General features: G+C 40.0%; 1 protein-coding gene across 1 annotated transcript in view; it reads right to left on the reverse strand.

Annotated features, from left to right (window-relative positions):
* Positions 1-20,358, reverse strand: part of hipk3b (homeodomain interacting protein kinase 3b) — a 40,741-nt gene that overhangs the window by 14,516 nt on the left and 5,867 nt on the right. The window contains exons 2-3 of the mRNA XM_061814231.1: positions 15,462-16,776; positions 5,109-5,232 (exon numbers count right to left, since the gene is read on the reverse strand). Of these exons, the coding sequence (XP_061670215.1) occupies positions 5,109-5,232; positions 15,462-16,776 (1,439 nt within the window). The remainder of the gene's footprint in view (positions 1-5,108; positions 5,233-15,461; positions 16,777-20,358) is intronic.

The following is a 20,358-nucleotide window of genomic DNA, read 5'->3' on the forward strand; positions in this document are numbered from 1 at the left end:
AGACTAACACTCAACCAATAACAAAATGGAAAATAGCTACCGTATTTCCCGCACAATAAGGCGCAGCTAAAAGTCTTTAATTTTCTCAAAAGCTGGCTATGCGCCTTATAATGGGGTGCGCCTTATATATGGATCAATATTTAGCCTTTAGTACAGCTCCGTCTCATGGATGCATAACGTAACACCAACCTCTACTGTAGCATCTATTCTATGCGCGTTATAATGTGGTGCGCCTTATATATGAAAAAAATTGAAATGTGCCATTCATTGAAAGTGTGCCTTATAATGCGGTGCACCTAGCAGTGCAGAAAATACGGTAATTGATGTGACATGCAATTTATTTTTTTTTTAGGTAAAACAGTAAATTAGAAAATTAATTGTTGCAATAATACATCAGTAATACTATATTAATCATTACATGAACATAAAATCATTTTGACAATTACCAATTATGTTCATTTTAGGGCAGCTGTGGCATAAAACTTACATTGGGGTAAATCTAAATTTAAGCAATGTACAATAGGTAAACAAAATTCTTTTCCGTGCCCCTCATACGATCACACTCGCAAGGCATTGACGCAAGACGGAGCAGCCATGCCAAAGTGCAATAATTACATTGCTTGTTTGTTCAGAAGCACCGTATGAACAAAAATGTTCACACAATAAAAAATAGCCAGCATGTGTGGGTGGGAAAACCTTTCCTTCTTCCCAAAAGGCTTTCCTCAGACAAAAACATCAGCCAAGAAAAATTCTCAAATCAGGTGACTCTTAAGTTGAGGTACCCCTGTATTAAATGTGCAAGTTCCATGGACCAGACACTGACTACCAAACATAACCGTCAGAACTGCTGTCTGTCAGAGCTTGTCTCCATCAGTGCGTGTTGAAAGGACATGACCCAATGCATGCTTCCAGACGCGTATGCAAAAATAATTTTTAAAAATACATTTTAGAGGCTTTCCACGACCTCTGCGGTGGTAAAAATAGGATACAAAGTAAAAACTCTATTTAACATAGCAGACAACATATCAGACGTCGGGCAGAAATCTTTTTGTTGAGCAAATCACGTTGAATCGTCAAACAGCACAAACCATTTCCAACACTTTAGAATGGAATAATGCGTTCATACCCACATGAGAATTGACAAATAGTAATCAAATTTGAACATAGGTGGTATTGCCCCAATGCCAGCAGCATTTTCATTGGAATGTGTAGCAATGATTGTGATCATAATTATCATACATCTCCTTCCAATAAAGAAATGCTTTGCTCTGCTCTAGATAATGTGGCAGCCTCCTAGCAGGAGATAGCAAGAACAAAAACATCTAATCATCAGAACTGTTAGAACTGCTGCCTGTTAAAGAAATGATGACCACACATGTATTCAGCAATCTTCCACACATGCACATGAACAAACATGTACACCTAGTTTCAAACTGTTTTGCTTGTCATCTCCTTTTTGTAACATCTATGTAAATAAGGGGCGTCTTATAACTAAATAAATAGAGGTGCTGAGGAGAAGATAATCAGAGAGTGCAGTGGTGAATTGTACGAGACAGTTCCTCTCCTCTCTCCTCGCGAGACTTGAACTGGTGTCTTTGCTTCCTTTTTTGTCCTGTTTAACGAATGTCTGATCGGTGAACCTGACAGAATGATTTGAAGAAGAAAAAAAAAGTATGAACACTAGATAACCGGTGACTTTTTACTTATTTCAGTATGGACATGAAACCAATCTACAAATGGCATTATATTTTGGGGATTTATCAAAAATATGTTTTGGATTATGGGAGCCAAGAAGAAAGCTTTTAATTTTCACAACTAGAGCTCTTGTGCCACTTCAGAACAGACAAGCTTTGCTACTGAAAAGTGAAGTAAAAGGCGGTGGTGTAATATAGGATGAGGAAGGTAAAGCTGAGACTGAGGAGTGCTGGAGAGTCTAAGTTAAAAATACAATACGCTGTATAAAATGAAACCAGACCCGGTGCAGAAAGTAGGAAACGGCACGAATTTGACAGCTCTCGTCAGCCAGCCTCCCGGCTCCCCATGGCAAGTGGATGACACCTCAAACCACTAGGCAGCTACCTCACTGTGACCTTTTTATTTTAGTCAGAATCATATTTCCATGTTGTGTATCCACTGTACATTAACACATGAAGGGAACAGTACTAGTTGCAAATTAATTAGGAGGCGCTGAATGTCTGTTTGATTTCACTTGTCTCACTGCTTCTTCCTTTGGGTGTTAAATCACACCATAAGGACGACGGGTTACAGTGCTCAACATACAGTTGAAGTCAGAGGTTTACACATACTGTGCAAAAACACTTTCATTTTTTGTCTCACTGTCTTCAGCCAAATCAGACTAAACCTCTCCTGTTTCAGATCTCTCAGTATCACCAAAATTATTTAATTTTGTTAAATGCCTCAATAATGAGAATTCCTTGGAAAATGTAATATTTTCAAAAGTTTACATACATTTCCTGTCATTTCCTTTGAACTGCATGACTTGGGTCAAACATTTTGGGTAACCTTGCACAAGGTTCTGACTGCTGGAATCCTGGCCCATTCATTCCTCCTGACAGAATTTGTGAAACTGAGTCAGATTTGTCAGATGAGTCTCTAACACACACCTTTTCAGATCTGCCAACAAGTTTTTGATAAGTTTCCGATCAGGGCTTTGTGATGGGCACTCCAAGACATTGACTTTGTTATCCTCAAGCTACTTTTGAACCATTTTGGCAGTATGCTTGAGGTCATTGTCCAATTGGAAGACTCATTTGCACCTAAGTTTTAGCTCCCTTCCGGCTGTTGCCTTGAGATGTTGCCTTAATATCGCCATAAAATGTTATTCATGATGCCATCTATTTTATGAAGAGCTCCAGTCCCAGTTGCAGCAATACAGCCCCACAACATGATGCTCCCGCCTCCATCCTTCACAGTTGGGATGGTGTTCTCAGGTCTACAAGCTTCCCTCTTTTTCCTCCAGATATAATGGTCAGTATGGTCAAACAGCTCCACTTATCTTTCATCACACCATAGAAGAGGTCTCCCGAAGATCAGATCTTTGTCTTGGTGTCATTTTGCAAACTGTAATATGTCATTTTTTATGTTTCTTTAGGTGTAATGGGGTCATTCTCGGTGAATGGCCTTTCAGCCCATTCCAGGACTCATTTCACTGTGGATAATGACACTTTCTTACCAGCTTCATCCAGCATCTTTGCATGGTCTATAGCTTTTGTTCTGGGGTTGATTCCCACATTTCACACCAAAACAAGTTAATCCCTGGGATACAACCAGTCTCCTTTCTGAGTTGTGTGATGGCTGGACATTCTTATTATGTTTATTTATACTTGCATATTATTGTTTGAAAAGATGAATGCGGCACCTTCAAGCATCTGGTAATTTTACCCAAGGATGAGCCACGCTTGTAGAGTTCCATGATTCTTTCTCTAATTTTCGTCTTTTGATTTTCCCATGATTTGCGTTTCGAAAATTGTCAGTTACAAGCCATTTGTGGATGTAATTTGTTATATAGTATGCCATAGAAAATACCATTACTCATTTATTTTGCCGGGAACAAATTCCTTGTGTGTCATTACATACTTGGCCATTAAGTTTGATTCTAACTCTAAAATCTGATTCTTTTTATTTTGAGCAGTTTACATTGATGAAAAGTGGTCAATATATAGTAGAATTGAGATTTCTTCCTAAACTCGCAGTGACGCACTGCAAGAAACCTCCTAAACTTGACCACAGTAATGGAGTATTGTAGTATAGCCAGACCTTCAAGTTTGCTTCTGCTATTTTAATACAAAGATAATGTTAGCAAGCACAATTTTAGATGAGAAGTCCCACATGCTGTGACAATCATATTTAAATCAAGGACCCACTCATGCCACATCTAACATGAAGAGCATTTCTGCAACGCAATCGGACTCAAGTGTTTTTTTTTAAGTTTCACTTGATAAACTGGTCTGTATTTCACAAGTTCCTTCTCACCTATTATCTTGCTTCCTTAGGCGCCAGTCTCACGTCTCCTATTTTTGGCAACATTTTCTTTTTCTATCCAGCTTTCTCTGCCCATCTGAGACTGAATTCAGACACCAAGGAGTCTCTTCATCAAGTGAGGATGCTCCTTAAATATCCCTTAAAGCATCTTTATTCCATGTTGCCTAGATACTAAAAAAATATATTTTCATTTTGAGACCTATGTTGCTTGACTCCTGTCAAATCCATTTTAGAGTTGTTGATTGATTGCTCCTTGCCCTGACTTGGCGATAATAAAAAAAATTAGGCTGGTTATTAAAGTACTTCATGGGTGTCAGTGCAGGTTGCGGGGAGGCTGAGCATCATCAGGTAGGACGCAGTATGGGACGCATAGGCTTTGCCAGCAGGCTTTGAGGGGATAGGGAAAAGCAGCTCAACATAAGCCATGATCAGTCTGGTCCCTATAAGACACTGTCAGGGGGCCATTGGGGAGGACCAAAACCCATTTCTGCTCAGTCTCACCAACACTACCTGAATGCTCAATAAAAAAAAAAATAATACTCTCATACACAACAAAGAAGGTACTCTTAATGTTTCTCATTGAAAAAAGATCCCAGAGACATTTAAAAAACAGGGGTTTCCATTAGAGCACTATCACATTTTGGTCCTAACCCTAAGCCATCTCAATGCATTTCCAGAGTAATTCTGCAGAATCAAACTTGAAGGAAATATTCAAAACAGCATAGAATGGAAAATCACAATCACATTTGGAAAGTTACATGAACACTGGAAAATAAACTAAAGAGAGAGGAAAGGAAGGGGGGAATAAAAGGAAAGGTGGAAATAGGGGGGGGTGATGCGGCCCAGACATGGACAGTGAACCGTTGACTTGGACGGATAATGGTGGAGGAGGGACGAGAGTCCAACTATTTTTAGCTTTGGCTTCATGAGTCAGATAGCAAAGGTGCCCAAATTGGGGGGGAGGTTCACAAGAGACCAAGAAAAAAATAAATTTGACTAAAAAAAAAAATAAAGGCCAAATATCCATGATAAAATAAATATACAATAAGTATGAAGATAGTCAGTGTAAGTGAAAAACTCAGCGAAAAAGGAATATGGTTGCTTACCTGGTCATACTCCAGGGCCCCCGGGTAAAGGGGCCAGCCGAGGAAAAGCTCAGCTATCACACAGCCTAGGGACCACATGTCTATGGCTTCACAAAATGGCAATCCCAAAATAATCTCTGGAGCCCTGCAGAGAAAAAAAACGCACAAAAAAATAAAATTACCTTCATGAGACTATATTAAAAAGTGATACAACTTAAAAATAAAAACTGTTAACTGGGCAATCATCAATAAAGGAAACCCAAATCTCACACTATTACATATCTTCTATTGGCAATTGCTGTTTGGAGTCGACAAATATTGATAATATTGTAGAATTTCAGTTAATGGCCTTCAGAATAGCATGAATCATGAATTGAGCCAGGAGGACCACATATGAGAAGGTTGGACCAATGTCTGTCGGCCACGCTAGGATGAGAACAATGACTGTTATATCTCCTCTTCCCTGACAGAAAAGCTGAATTAGTATTTCTTCAATTGCATGAGAGGTCCTCTTACAATATGTGAATCATAAAAGACTAAAGTGAAGATAATGTTTTTTTTTTCCCCCACTTTCTTTTCATGATACCATAATTTCTGACCTATAAGCCACAATTTTTTTTTTTCCACACGCTGCGGTTTATGCGGTGATGCAGCTAATTTGTGCATTTTTTTCCTAATAGCCGCAAGGGGGCACTCGAGCGAAAAGGAGCGAGACCGGTGGAATATATGTGCCAAGGAAGTGACCTTTACCTGTCCGTCCCTGTTAGCGCTGCGCTAGCGTGCTATTGCTGTGTCCCAGTGATTATTACCAGTTTTTTTTTTTTTTAACCGGCCCGGTTAGCGCAGGGAGAGCGTTAGCGCGGTGGCGCTAGCTTTAAACTCTCTGTGTACCGTCCGTCTTTGTAAATATCTCGTGTTTCAATGTGGGTTTCAATGTAGAAACTTGCAGCTTTTACATAGCTGCGGCCTATATATTTACCAAATGGTATTTCCTTTACAAATGTACTAAGTTTGGCTTATAACCAGGTGCGCTCTGTAGGCCGTGAATAATGGTCATTTGGTTTTTGGGTTAAAAAAAAGTAGTGCATATTTAAAAGAAAAAAAACACTATCATTGTCAGGTAAACAGTGACAAATGGACATGAAAATGGCAGATGAGCACCCATATTAAGTACTCAAAGGCACAACCAAAATAACATTGCCACACTATCGGACTCGTTACCTTCTCCGACATAATGTATTTTACAACACGTCTATGAGGGGAGTTGCCTTCCATACATACAACAAACCAAATTGTGTAAACGCACTGGTGTTTCACATGGTGACATCAACATAGGTTTTTGAGTCAGTTTTATAAATTCTGTGTGAACAAGGATTATTTCAATACAGCATATTCAAAAACCTGCATTAAAAAAATATTTTTTTCCCCAAGATTGTTGTCAAGCAATTACACCATAAGTACCAAACATTTCAATCTAAATTAGTTTTTTGTTAAATAGGGTTAACACTAAATTGTGAACCATTCATATAAAAAAAACCTAAATATATTAGCACAACACATTTAAAGGGGAAAAAAATGATCATGGGGGTCAGAATAAATACATACCAAAGCTCATTCATTTTTGAAAAACGGAAAAAAAAATACCACAGGGAATCAGCCCAACAATTTCTTTTCCTATCGGCATTCGAGGAGGATTTTCCACAGGATAAAGCTAGGTTAGGGGGTGCACTGGGTGGGTTGTGGAGGAATACTTCCAGTCAAAAATACTAAGAAAATAATACGTTAGTTGGGAAGAATGGAGGGAAAACCAACTGGGAAGTACAGTTACAACCAAAGCCCTGTGGTGAAACCAAATCCATTTTCCAACCATAAATATGACGTAGAAATAAAGAAGCCACTGAATTATGAGGAGTGCCATGACTCAGACACCACTTGTAAAAGTCTGTATCAAAACCTAAGTATGAGAATCATGAGGTGTGGAATGAATCGAACCATATTGCGCACCCGTGCCATTAACGATTAACATGTTAGCATGTAACAAACACAGTAAGATTCAAGGAATAAAATTCCCAAAATTAAAAACAAATCTCGGTTACATTTTGTGAGTTATAGTACACGTACAGCTTGCAACTTGCAAAAATGGTATCCCTTGTTTGAAATGGAATCATATAATGGCTATCATTCATGATTTTCCTAAAATGTCGTAATGCTGAAAAGATGGATAAGTACAGGAGTTTCAGACCACATGAAACAGAAAAGTATTCATAACATCTAACCGACAGCTAGAGCTAACTCCCTGACAGGTGAAGCTGTACTCAACAAACTCTTATTGTTTCAAAAGCATTCAGCTTTCATAACTAGGTAAGAACTTGTGGAAGTACCACGTAATCTTATATGCTGCATGTTAGGCCCATAAAGCGTGTCTGTTATGTATGTAACGCAAATATTTTTGTTTCCGTTTACAGAACTTTTAAGTGAGGCTGTTATCTCACACTCCAGAAATAGTTCCTTCATCTAGCCTCCAATGTCCTATCGGGGAGTAACGATGTGTGAGGTGGAATCTGCAAACTATTTTCAGACAGACAGGTTGAAGTGCTTCCACATAAGACAACCTAGCAACAGGGTTAGCCCATGATGGAAGCAGGAAGCCTTTCTGCACATCTCTTCCACGAAGCCTTATTCCACACACAAACTTTCAGGTCATTCAGCATTATTAAGTGGAACACGGACAGCAGTTGCACTGTGATCAGCCTAGGCCTTGGATTAAGGGTACAAGGCTTTGGGCGAGTGTGACCAACATAAACCTCTTAATGTGCTGACATGGAGCCAAAGTCAAAGAAAGATTTTTGTCCCAATACAGATGGGACTTCCCCCCCCCCCCCTGTACACTCATTTTATGAATTAATAATAGTAGACCTATGTATTGATCATCAGTATCAGAATTCTCTTTACACACTGTTTTCAACCACGTGACTACATCCGGGCGCCATGCCATGTTGGATGGGTTCATTCTACTGACGTGCCGTTCACTCTAATGCTTTTGCATATAGACTGGAGTTACACAAATGTTTGTACGACTGTTAAAAGTGACGCATGATGGCTAAAAAGACTTTGGAAAGTTATCGGTGCTCATTAGATGTTGTTTCAAGAAACCGTGAGGACAAGAAGTGTGCTTTGATCGACAATATTGACCCATATGCCTTGGAGAAACACAAATGGAGCACACAACTGTGGGAGTCTGCAAGCTATCCAGACATCGTCCACCATCTTCTCTTCTCGACAAGCGCATATACCGTGGACCAACTAAAGAATTACAAAGGTCTGGAGGCCTACAACCAACTCATCAATGGCTGGGTTCGTCATGCGGCGGTATCATAAGAAACCTGTCTCCACACTACTATGGTTAGTTTACCGCGTGATTATAGTCAGGAATGTGTTAAATTATGTTGATTATACCAACGAAAGAGGTGTAGATTATTATTTTCGTTTTTGTTACCGGGAGGGAGGGAAGGAGAGAGGGACGGAGAGAGGGAGTGAGAGAGAGAGAGTGAGAGAGAGAGAGCGAGAGAGAGAGAGAGAGAGAGAGAGAGAGAGAAAGAGAGAGAGAGAGAGGTTCGACCTCGCACCTTTTTCTCCACTTTCACGGCTACATTTTTAACTCAACTGAAGAAACAGCTACCGGTGCGGTAACTCGTTTTTGCAAACTTATTATAATGAAACAGAAAATTGTGATTTTGGAGACATGCATTGCATTCACACACGAGTATCGTGCTTGGCTGCTAGATCGGCTCTGCTAATACAAGACAGCCACAGTTGTCGTCGTTTGGTTGCTAACTGCTCCGTTTTCTCGCACTTTTTCTTTATCACAGCTGGCAGTCGAAAGAAATACGCTTTACAATGCCCGTTTTACCAACCGATAACATAGCAGTGCACCCCCTATTCGTACACATTTCTGAAATGATTCCTGCTCAGTTACGTGCGTTTAAGTCAATTCACCAAACCAAGATGGCGCCCGCATTCTAAATCGGAACGTGTGTGACGTTAGTCAAAACAGTCTATTAGCCAAGTAAGAGTGAATGTCAAAAACAAGGATTTTATCTCTGGTAAGAGACCTATGGACACAAACCAGGGTGTCCATGGGGAATCAAGCTTTGCACAATATTGTATCCCCGTTGGAACATTTTAGAACCAATTTTTCTTTTCAGTGATCTCGATTCTATCAATTGTACCGATTCCAGTAGGGTTGTGCCACTGCGACAATATTTTTGTGAGCAAGAGTGCAAAAATCACTTAACCGTGGTGTGACACTGCAAAGAACGAACACATTGAATTTGGGTGCAAATCTGGAAAAAAAACAGTACAGTATACTGGTTCAGCTGTAGTGTTTCAGGCAGACTCCGCCTCCCACTGTGGAGACTGCCACTTATGGGCGCTTCCGGGCGCTACGAGTCGACAACTGCTCCAGTGTTTGTGTTGTATTAAATGGACAAATTTTGTGAATACACTAATCCAGTGCCCATTTGTTTTTGTGCTCTTTCTGATGTTGTCACACAGAGAAGCATTGTATATCTGTTTAATTTAGCCTGTGTTGTTTCCACAGAACTGTAGTCCTACAGTTAATCATGGACCACGGGTACATGTAGCCCTCCACGGGAGGCATCTGATAGCCATCCCTGGGGATTTGCAATGATGGCAGATGGAGAACTGTGAAAGAATGAATGGGATAAAGTTGTGCAAGATTCAACACTATTTGGCAGATGTTGGCAGACGAGCTCTCCAGCTAGCTGAATATCTAGTTATCTGGCGGCTCGAAAGGAAGTGCGTCATTGAATGTAATCTATGGTAGAAAGCGGGGCACAAAACCAATCAGGGTTCTACTTTCAGCCACAGTATGTATGGCAAGGGATAGTTGTTAAAGTAAGGCGTTTCAAACTAAAAAGAAAATCTTCTCCGGAGGGATAAGCAACAGCCAAAACAAGGAAGCGTACCCTTTTTCCGGTTGAACAGTTTTCAAATAAATTGGATTTTTCATTTGTTGGAAAATGATGTCCTTATTTCGGAATAGTATTAGGAGTAACGATTGTATTCTGATTAGGAAGTCATTTGTTACTGTCAACACAAATGAATGGGGACAGCGAATGGCAATTTGGACCGCGAATCAGAGCCCTAACTGAAGCTATTACTATAATGATTTCGGGAAGCAACAAGTTTTTTTTCTTTTTTTTATGCTATACATGGCATGGCCCGGTCAGTCCCTATCCCCTGATAATAGCTCCAGCCATTGTAGACTGTTTCAATTTCAAGTGAAAGTAAAAATTGCGTAGTATCAGGGAATTAAATCCGTAAATGTGTTTTTCATTTTTCTTTTTGGGGTGTTCATGCATGTAATTGTGAAATAGGACACTTACCCCCCCCACCCCCAACCCCCCCAGATTTTGCAAAGGATGGGAATATTCACGCATATGCAGGTGGTGAGCATCTTCCAAGATTACTCTGTGGTGCTAATCCAAATTAAGAATGCTTAAATATGGCAGAGGTTTGCGTTCCACTGAGTGCATTTCTAGCTAATTAGCTTTTTTTCCCACCTACTTCGACCAGCAAAGTGGTTTTGCAGTTTAAAAAAAAAAAACTTCTCTTTGCCTTTTCAGTGTGTAATTTCAACTTTTTTTTGCTTCGGTTTATATTGCTATTTAACTAATGTACAATTATTTTGACATTTTTCATTTTTGCACAATGAACATCGTCATCTGAAAAGCCTCTGAATTCAGTTTCCAGTCAGTAATTACATGTTGTCATATGCCCAGCTGAATCTAATGAATTTATTGGCCCACTACCTACAAAAGGTTAATGTCAAAGAGCCTCTGGATTTACAGTACTCTCTTGGGAATTGTCAACATTTCTTTCGATAACAATTACAATTTAACTAATAAAGTTGTAGTTACTGTCCACACGTCTGGAAAAAAACGTGCATGTACATTTACATTCTGTTGTCATGGAGCCTAAAACTCCCAAGACGAAAACAACAAAGCTAGGTACAATTTTCCAATAGTTGCCTGAGTACACAATAAGTTTAAGTAACATGTTTTTCTGCCCTTGGCAACGCCTTTGTTTGCGGTTGCCAACTACTACATATGGTCTTTAGTCCTGACTGATCAAATTTCCAAGGTGAAACCTCTCAAGTATTCTTTGGACATGTTGCTTTAAAGGCATTCATTTGTTGAAAGAACAATAACAACGTGAAACATAGCTGACCTGTGCAGTTTACATTACTTGTCATAATGTCTGCAGTGTTTGTTAAGCCACCAACTCGGGCGTAAAAACAGGAAGTTGTCATTTGTTATGACATAGTCGTGCAGGTGGTTGCTTGGTATACAGCAGGATTACCATTTTTGCTTTGGCTTTTGTGACAAGTGTGGCCACACTTACTTCGAAAACGCAACTAAGCTACTTTACTGATTTGTTCATTTCAAAAGTAACTAAGTTAGACGTCACTTGATATCTTTGACCCAGATGGCTCGGTTTATAAATAGTTGAACTTTTTTGCAATATTGTAGTCATGTGCATTTTAGTTCTGTAAAGTTGAGAAAACAAAATCGTTTCATCTGCTTAATAAGTCATTCCTAACATAAAAGGCTGAAAATTGGTCAACAATGTGACTAAAGTGTTTTGTTTTGTTTTTTATTATATCAAAAGCATTTTAAGATCTGGTTCACGAGAACATAAAATTAATTATTAGCAAATAAATCAAAGTGAGTGTAAAATGTTAGATTACTTATATCACATCACAGAACCACATTTTTTGTACCAACCCGTGACTGGCATCAAAGATGACGGAACAGTACAGCTCGTGCATGTTGCTTTATTTTATTGACTAGCAAAGATAAAAATAACTAATCAGCGGGAAAATTTTATAGTAATTTAATAAAGAATTCGAATGATTTAAAGTCAACAGTTTCAAGAAAAGATTAGACATTTGTTTGTGGATATGATTTGAGCATAAGCTTTGAAAACTACTGTTAAATGAACTACATTTTACCTTTTTTTGTTTAAAAAAAACAGTGCAAATATACAGATTTCCTCCTTTGGAAAACTAATAAATTGTTCAAATGTATGTCAAATGTGGAATAGGCTGCTTTCTTAAAAAATGTTGAATGCCACATGATGAGTATATCCATTAAGTGAGGCATACACCTGATTAACAATGAACAAAAACACATTCTTCAGTGAATGAAGAGAGAACGGACTAGAATGTCAACCTCTCCTTTCATCTACGAGCTGCTTATCCATCTACAGAAGCACACTGGCCAGCATGCCCGTGTTCTATTTTAAGCAATTCTTTACCCACATCCTTTAACATACTGCTCCCTTGAAGTGTGCTATCCATCATTTCAAATGAGTTGGCATAGTTTTGTTTTCATCGCAAAATCTAATTATATGGCAAGCAGTCATTTCATTTCAGTATAAATATCACAGTATTTGTACACTTTAAAATATCTGTTAATTGCAGCTGCATTTATTTCTAGGCATTAGCATACGAACATAGAGCAGCAGAATGGCATGAATGGTTGGGAGAGTAGTTTCCACTATTTTGGGACATCTTACTACAAGATTTTAGTGCGTGTCTGTAAGGTTGTTGTCTGTCAGATTGTTGTCGAATAACCTGGAAGCGCATTAGTAATGTCATCTCTAGATTTCTCCCATTGCTTTGAAGTTTGTGTAACAATGTGTAAACAAGAAACAAAGCACATTACTTCATGTAGTCATAGTTTTAAATACACTGCCCGGTTGTATATTTGAACTGGTTTAGGTAACCACTCTTCCCATACAGTGCGTGAGAACTACCAAAGTACAATTGAAGGAAAGCAAGATGATAAAAAAATCCCATTTGCCATTTTCCTGTCACAGACTACAACTAAATTCCAGGAACCAAAAATCTGTTTTTTTCCACCCACATTTCAGTAAAGTTTCACATCTGACATTATCAAAAACAATTACTAGTTTCACCACTTTTGCAAATTGTTCTGCCATTACCGTGAGGCTCTTGCATATTCTCAGGGCAAATATCTGCTAAAATATGTCCTCTCTTTTCAAAGACAACTGTTTTCAGCATTTTGACTGACTCGCTAGTCCTAGCGCAATCATGTTCATTTTCAACTTTCACTTGTCATTCACCAATGCAAGCTTGTGGTTTCTGTTTTAGAAACACTGCAACTTTAAGTGACCTTAAAATACCGTGACAATACTGTTTGAGTAAACGTGCAAAGGATTCTCAGGTGATGTGCAGAGGGCAAAACCATTTCCGGATAGTGAGCAAGCTCTGGTTTCCATTTGTCCATTGTAGAAACCCCTTCCATAATATTTACTCACCTAGTGTACATTTGTTTAAAAAGGACAAAAAGGGCCAACTTCTTATGTCATAAGTCACGCTTACACTTCAAGACTACTGTATATCAGTCACTGTGATTTGACGAGTACGATCGCGCCCCATCGCGCTCGCAAATCTGCAGTCGAGCACGAAAAATCACCCGCGTAAAATTTGTTACGAGTAGAAAAAAAATGGACATTGAAAGACCTCGCTTATTTTATGTAGTCTTGACATTAATTTATGTGTTTATTTCATAAATGTTAATTAAACAAGCCTGATCTTAATCAATCAGTATTCACCCGGAAACAGGAAATGCAAGTTAACTGTATTGAGCATGTACGGAAGTGATGCCAAAAGCGCATGTTCTGAGCCGCTTCACGTACTGTGAGCGCATGTACATCAAAAGTCATGAACATAATGAGCCATGTTAAAGGAAATTCAGTTATACCAGAGGTGCTCAATGCGTCGAAAAAAAAAAAAGACAGACTCATCCACCTCGTCGCTTGATTCAAGTGTGGCCAATACGTCGAGCGCACGCACATAAAGCCGTATTTTAGCAAGCCGGCCTCTTATTTACGGCAGTCGCAGCAATGCGCACGTGCACCCCCCCAAACAATACATCATGATTGCCGACAGGAATGTTTGTTACAATGTATCGCTAGCAAGTTGCCATTAACAACGATTATATCGAACTAAACTTTCAGCATTTTCCAAACATTGCGGGTAAAGACCATTCATGTTTATTCCTTGACAGGCCAGCGCATTTAACTTTTCTTCAGATAAAGTTTGTCAGATCAAGAATTTTTATTGCTGAAAATTTTTAAATAGTTTTATATCATGTTCTACTAATATCAGTTGAAATTGGAAATTATCCTTTCTGAATTTGAATTTTTTTTTCTATTTTAGTTATGATTTTTTTTTATTTTATTTTTAATTTACAATTATGTTATATTAATCCAGTAAGTTATTTTAAGGCCTTGAGATTCCATCCCTAATCACACCCGCAACTTTATCTGCCGGCAAGATTGACCACACCCGTAGATTTTATACATGTGAGTGACTGGTATATACACCATCCCATTTTGGGATACTTTCAATGTATTCCAACTATGAAATAAACACGCCTTACTTCCCAGAAATGTACTTTCCTCAGGTGTTTTCCTGCTTCCTGGAACGTAATCTGAATTAAATTTAGTGCTATTTTGTACAGTACTCCATGACTAATCACTACCATTATTCAATTTTGGTACCTGTTGTGCCCATTCATGCCACTCACTGTGTCGGTATAAAAAACAAAAGGCAAAACTATTGTTGTTTATTGAGCAGGGCTGCGCATGTAGAGCCTTTATTTCTGATTTCTGGAAAGCTGTTCGGGAAATAAACAAACTACACGTTTTCTAAATGCATATATCTTTGGTATGAAAAAAAAAGCCAAACTTCAATAATTAAAACGCTTCAAATTGGAGAGCTAACAGTACCTCCGGCTATTAAAATGCAGCGACTTTGAAGGAATATAATTGAGTAATTAATTGCCAGGGGCTTTTCTTGATGTAATCTAACTACCCAACCAAACAACTCCATTGTTGGTGTTAACATTCAAATGCTGCGTCATGGTTTTCCTCACTGCCATAAAATAACAATAAATCCTGCAAGAAATTAAGTCGTGAAGTTAAAAGCAATCAATGATTAAATCCATTTATTTCCAGAATACTGGTAAATTTCTTTCCCAGGCTCTGGAGCCTGAAAAAGTCCCTATAATAAACACTGTGGAGTCACTTTTTTTTTTCTCCCCGACTCCAGTGGTATGTGGCTCCTTAGCTGGCAGGATGTTGTGCAGCATGGGAGACATTTCCTTGTTTTGCCAGAGGAAGGACATTTTTAACCCAACGGTTTTACCTCCAAAGGATCCTGGACCCGCCCGCAGTTGTACAAAAGTAAATTTTTGAACCAACAAAAAATCTCAAGACAAAAAAAAAAAAAAAAAAAATAGTTTACTGTTTTGTACTCACCTATAGTACCGAGACTGGAGGTACGTGGAGCAAACTGCTTTGGATACGTGGCTGGCTGAGCCGAAGTCTATCACCTTCACCCTGTATGGCTGCCTTATCGGATCCACCAGCATAATGTTCTCGGGTTTCAGGTCCGCATGAATCAGACCCATGGTCTTCAACTTTTTCAGAGCTGTGGCCACCTGCTGTAGTACAGGTCTGATCACTTTCAGGGGCAGTGGGCTGAACTTGTTCTGCTTCAGAAAATCATACAGGTTCTGCTCGAGCATCTCAAAAACAAGGCAGGTGTGGCTGCGGTGTTGGAAGCATTCAAAGGCCCGCACCAGGTTGTGTTCGTCTGCATTCTCCCCACTCAGGCGCGCAAGGATGCCAACTTCTATTTGACCTTGTCGGGCATAAGAAGGATGGTTCTTCAGGATCTTTATTGCCACTACTTCGCCCGTGCCTCTCTTCCAGCACTTTACAACCTGTCCAAATGTGCCCCGTCCCAAGAAATCCAGCACTTCGTAAGTATTCTTCAGGGAGCAGAGAACCTCATGCTGTACTACTTGATAGTCCCCGTCACATCCTCCCACTCCCCCTGCAGCACCAACACCCACGGGTCCTGCAGCTTGCTTGGAAGCCCCCCCTCCGGTCCCCGCGGCCGCAGGCGCAGTCGCTACAGCTGCGTTTCCTACATTCGTTGTTTGCAACATGGCAGGCAACATTGACAGTTCCTCCACAATCTGCATGGTGCTTCCTCGATTATCCAGCTCCTCACTTTTACGTTTCAGTCCACATCTCTGAGAGCTGTCAGCCGAGTTCAAACCGCCACAGTCCGCTTCTCCGTCACCCTCCTCTTCCTTCTCCTCCTTTTCTCCACCTCCCTCACCTCCTCCGCTGCAGCCCTCTCCCCTTCCCCCTCCTCCTGCTCCTGTTGCTCCACTGCTGCCCCCACTTGCTGTGACTGTCTTCTGCTGCTGATTAATGTGGACAATCCCGGTGTTCTGCTGCTGCTGGACCGCAGTTAGGCCCGATCCTCCAGCTCTTTTCCCGGGCTGTTGTCTCTGGACGCCCCGCACTATTACTGTCTTCACGGGGTAAACTTGTCCTCCGAACACTTTCGCAGCCGCCGTAAAATCTTGGCTCAAGAATGAGCGGGCTTTCGTCGGGTGCACGACACCAAGGTTTCGTCTGTTCAGATAAGTCCGCGGATGTGCTCTCTCATGGTACACACAGCTGCTGGGCTCAACTTTGAGTTTCTTCACACTGCTAAAGGCACTTGTCTGGGTTTGATAAATGTGTGGTGGGTAAACCAAGACTTGTGAGGCCATACCTGTAAGAAAGAGCAATAAAAAAAAAAAAAAAAGAGAGATTGACAGTCAATAATCTAATATGAACTTTCGGTATATCCCTAATAACCCTAATAAGGACAAGCGGATAATGGATTGGTACACAATTCTGGAAATAAAAAAAAAAATAACTAAAAAGTATGAAGTATACACGTGCAAAAAAATCCATTAGATTGCAGAGTTGATATTTTTGTATTCAAAAGTTTTTTCAGTAATTTGGGTTTGAGAATCTCTTTTGGGTTTACCTCTCTTTTAACAATATTATGATTTGTGATTTGATTTCTCTTACCCTTTCATCTTACCTAAGAGAATAAGCCGTAGTGGAGTACTTGAGAGCACCTTTCAACTCTCATTTACCCCACCAACACCTCCACACATAAGATGACTAACGTTGCAAAGGTTTACCTGACCTTTCCCTGTAGTTGAAATACATCCTACTGGATGTCTCCAGGACACCGATGGCGACGGAAAGCATCGGAGGAAGACAACCAAACAAAAAATAAAAAGTCAATAGGCAATAATGGATGCAGATGGACGTCACCCACATGCACGTGTACCATTTCATGTTTACTGAGACCCGTGGCAGTTTATTAGATCTGATGTTCTAAAAAACATTTAAATGGTAAATGAAGTATAATACAGTTTCAAATTAGGCTTAATAAGGCTCCGCCAGCAGTGTGATCAGTGACTGGAGACACTGTTTGCCACCCTCGTACCCATGACCTACTTCAATTGACAGACTTGACAATGACAGTTCATTCTAGGTTTGATCAACATTTGATCAAATACGTTTACCTCCCTACACTTTTCTACACTTGATGTCTATTACCTTGGTGTTTTAAACCTGAGATGAGAGGAAAATATCTGCAGATTTGCCATGTAGAGCTTTTAAAAACTAGAAATTGCAGCCTGGGGCAGAGGCGTTGAGTTGCAATGTCAGTGAATCATGAATCAGAGGGCTAAAAAATTAATAGAAAGGCTGAGCGATTAATTGAGTTTTATAGCTATATTTAGCCACATTTCTGACCATTCAAGCAACCATTTGTAAAAACGTGACAAGCAAGTTTAATTCCCACAAAGATTTAGACGATATGACCGGAACGTTTCCAGACACGTGGTGGCCATTTTTATGTTCCAAAAACAGTAATTTATCAGTACTTTGGAATCTTCTGAACAGAGATGTACACTTACAAGACAAATATTTTTCCAAGGTGGCCCTTCCCTCATCTGTTTAATTCTACAGGTGACGAGACTATAAGAGAGCTGAAAGGGGTTGGTTTCAATCTATTGTAAACAGAGATATGGAGCAGCCAAGCCATATAGTCTGATGGTTTAATTTATCCATACAGTTTCTGAGCCGCTTATCCTCACGAGGGTCATGGGAGAGGAGGAGCCTATCCCAGCTGTCATCGGGCAAGTGGCATAATGCACTCTCAACTGGTTGTGTTCATGTTTTTGGGATATGGGAAGAAAACAGAGTGCCCGGAGAAAAATCACACAGATACGGGGAGAACATGCAAACTCCACACAGCCAGGACCGGGATTCGAATCCCTGTTCGCAGAACTGTGAGGCCAATGCTCTACAGCTGCACCACCATTCCGCCTTGTTTAATTAATCCTAATTGGTGGGAAGGGAAAAGGCAGGCAGCTGCTTCTATTATTATGAGCAGAGACCAAATACTTGGTCAACTAAGCTCCAACTGTGTGGCATTGCATTACGGCCTTCAAAGCTGCAAAAGCTTCCAACCAACTTGACCTGCTCGATAATTACTCACTGGTGACCTTTTGACTGGAGTCCACTCGAAATTTAAACCGAGAAGAAAATAAACACTACACACCTGTCCTTGATGAGCAAGTAGCACTGAGTGAGAAGACAAAGTGCATTCAAAATAGATAAGAGTAATGGGAAATAAAACTAACAGCTGGTGGCTGTATGAATTAATAATTTAAAATCAACCTGCAGTACATCAATGCTAATGTGGCCTCTGTAAAGAGCAATTACCCACAAGAGCCAAAATATCCAAATTTTGATCAGTATGAAATGACACGTACTCAACTTAATTGACACCAACATATCCCTGAATTTTGTTTCATAATTCATAATATGCCACACATTTTCAATGAGAGATTGTCTAGTACTGTTACATTACTACAAAATTACACAGTTGTAACAGATGCAGAATGTGGCTTTGAATCGTCTCACTGAAATCAACATAAATGTCCCTGCAAAAGTCCTTGCTTGGATGGCTGCAAATGTTGCGTGGGGGCGCACCGCGGCTGCACGTGTGGCCGTGGAGAACCACACAATTGACAAGTTTATTACGTGGCATAAAAATATTAGGTTTGGTGGGAATTTTTAGGGTCGGTCGGGAAATAGCAACCGCAAGCTTTTTTTTTTTTTTTTTAACACCTCAGTCTTTTCCACAAAAATGCAACATTTTAATTTATCCAGGACCGCCTGATGTGTCAAAATTCACAGGGATTCAATGTTGGTTTTCAGCCTTGCTGCTCACAAGGAGAGTTAGCGTCCCATTCTGACTTTTCAATATATTATGGACCGTAGATGATGACATCCCTCAATTCCTTGTAATTGTACAGTGAGAATTTCTCTCTAGAGGAGATAAACTAACTCAAATTTGAAACACTGTTCTTAAACTATTGAACTATTTCCTCACACAGTTGTTCACAAAGTGTTGAACCGCACCCCATCCTTGCTATGGAACAACTGAGCCATCCGGGGATGCTACTTTAAAATGCAATCGTGACGCTCCGCTGTTTCCAGTTCACCTGTAGAATGTTAAAAACTGTTTTGAGAAGTCATCAATTTTTCCAGTCTTTTGTTGCCTCTGTCCCAGCTTTTTGGGAAAGTGTTTCAGGAATCAAATTCCAAACGTTTTGACACATATCGGAAGTAACGGTGAGCCACATCGCTAATTCACATGTGCCTGCGCACTGGATCTCTGGGCTCTGGAAAATGGCACACAGGGGTTCGAATCCTGGCCGGAGGAGGTAAGTTCAAATGTACTTCTAAACTTTCCTAACATTTTCAAGCTTTTATACTGTAATTTTGTTAGGGCACGAAAAAAAGGGTTTAAAACAATTTGGTACTTTATGGTTGATTGAGACCAGATCAGTCACTAGGATGAAGAGCAAAGTTTATGAAACAGTGGTGAGGCCGGGCATGATCTACAGACGGTGGCTCTGAAGAAACAACAGGAAGCATAACTGGCGGTAGCAGAAATTAAGATGCTGAGGTTCTCGCTTGGTGAGAACAGGTTGGATAGGATTAGAAATGAGCTCATTAGAGAGACAGCCAAAGTTGGATGTTTTGGAGACGAGGTTAGAGAGAGCAGACTTCGATGATTTGGACATGTCCAGAGGTGATAGAGTGAGTATATTGGTAGAAGGGTGCTCAGGATGGAGCAGTCAGGCAAAAGAGTGAGAGTAAGACCAAAGAAAAGGTTGATGGATGTTGTGAGGGAGGACATGAGGACAGTGGAAGATGCACAAGATAGGCTTTGATGGAAAAAGATGTGGCAACCCCTAACGGGACAAGCCGAAAGAAA

The sequence above is a fragment of the Syngnathoides biaculeatus genome, chromosome 3, assembly GCF_019802595.1.
Source record: "Syngnathoides biaculeatus isolate LvHL_M chromosome 3, ASM1980259v1, whole genome shotgun sequence".
In the NCBI taxonomy this organism is placed as follows: Eukaryota; Metazoa; Chordata; class Actinopteri; order Syngnathiformes; family Syngnathidae; genus Syngnathoides; species Syngnathoides biaculeatus.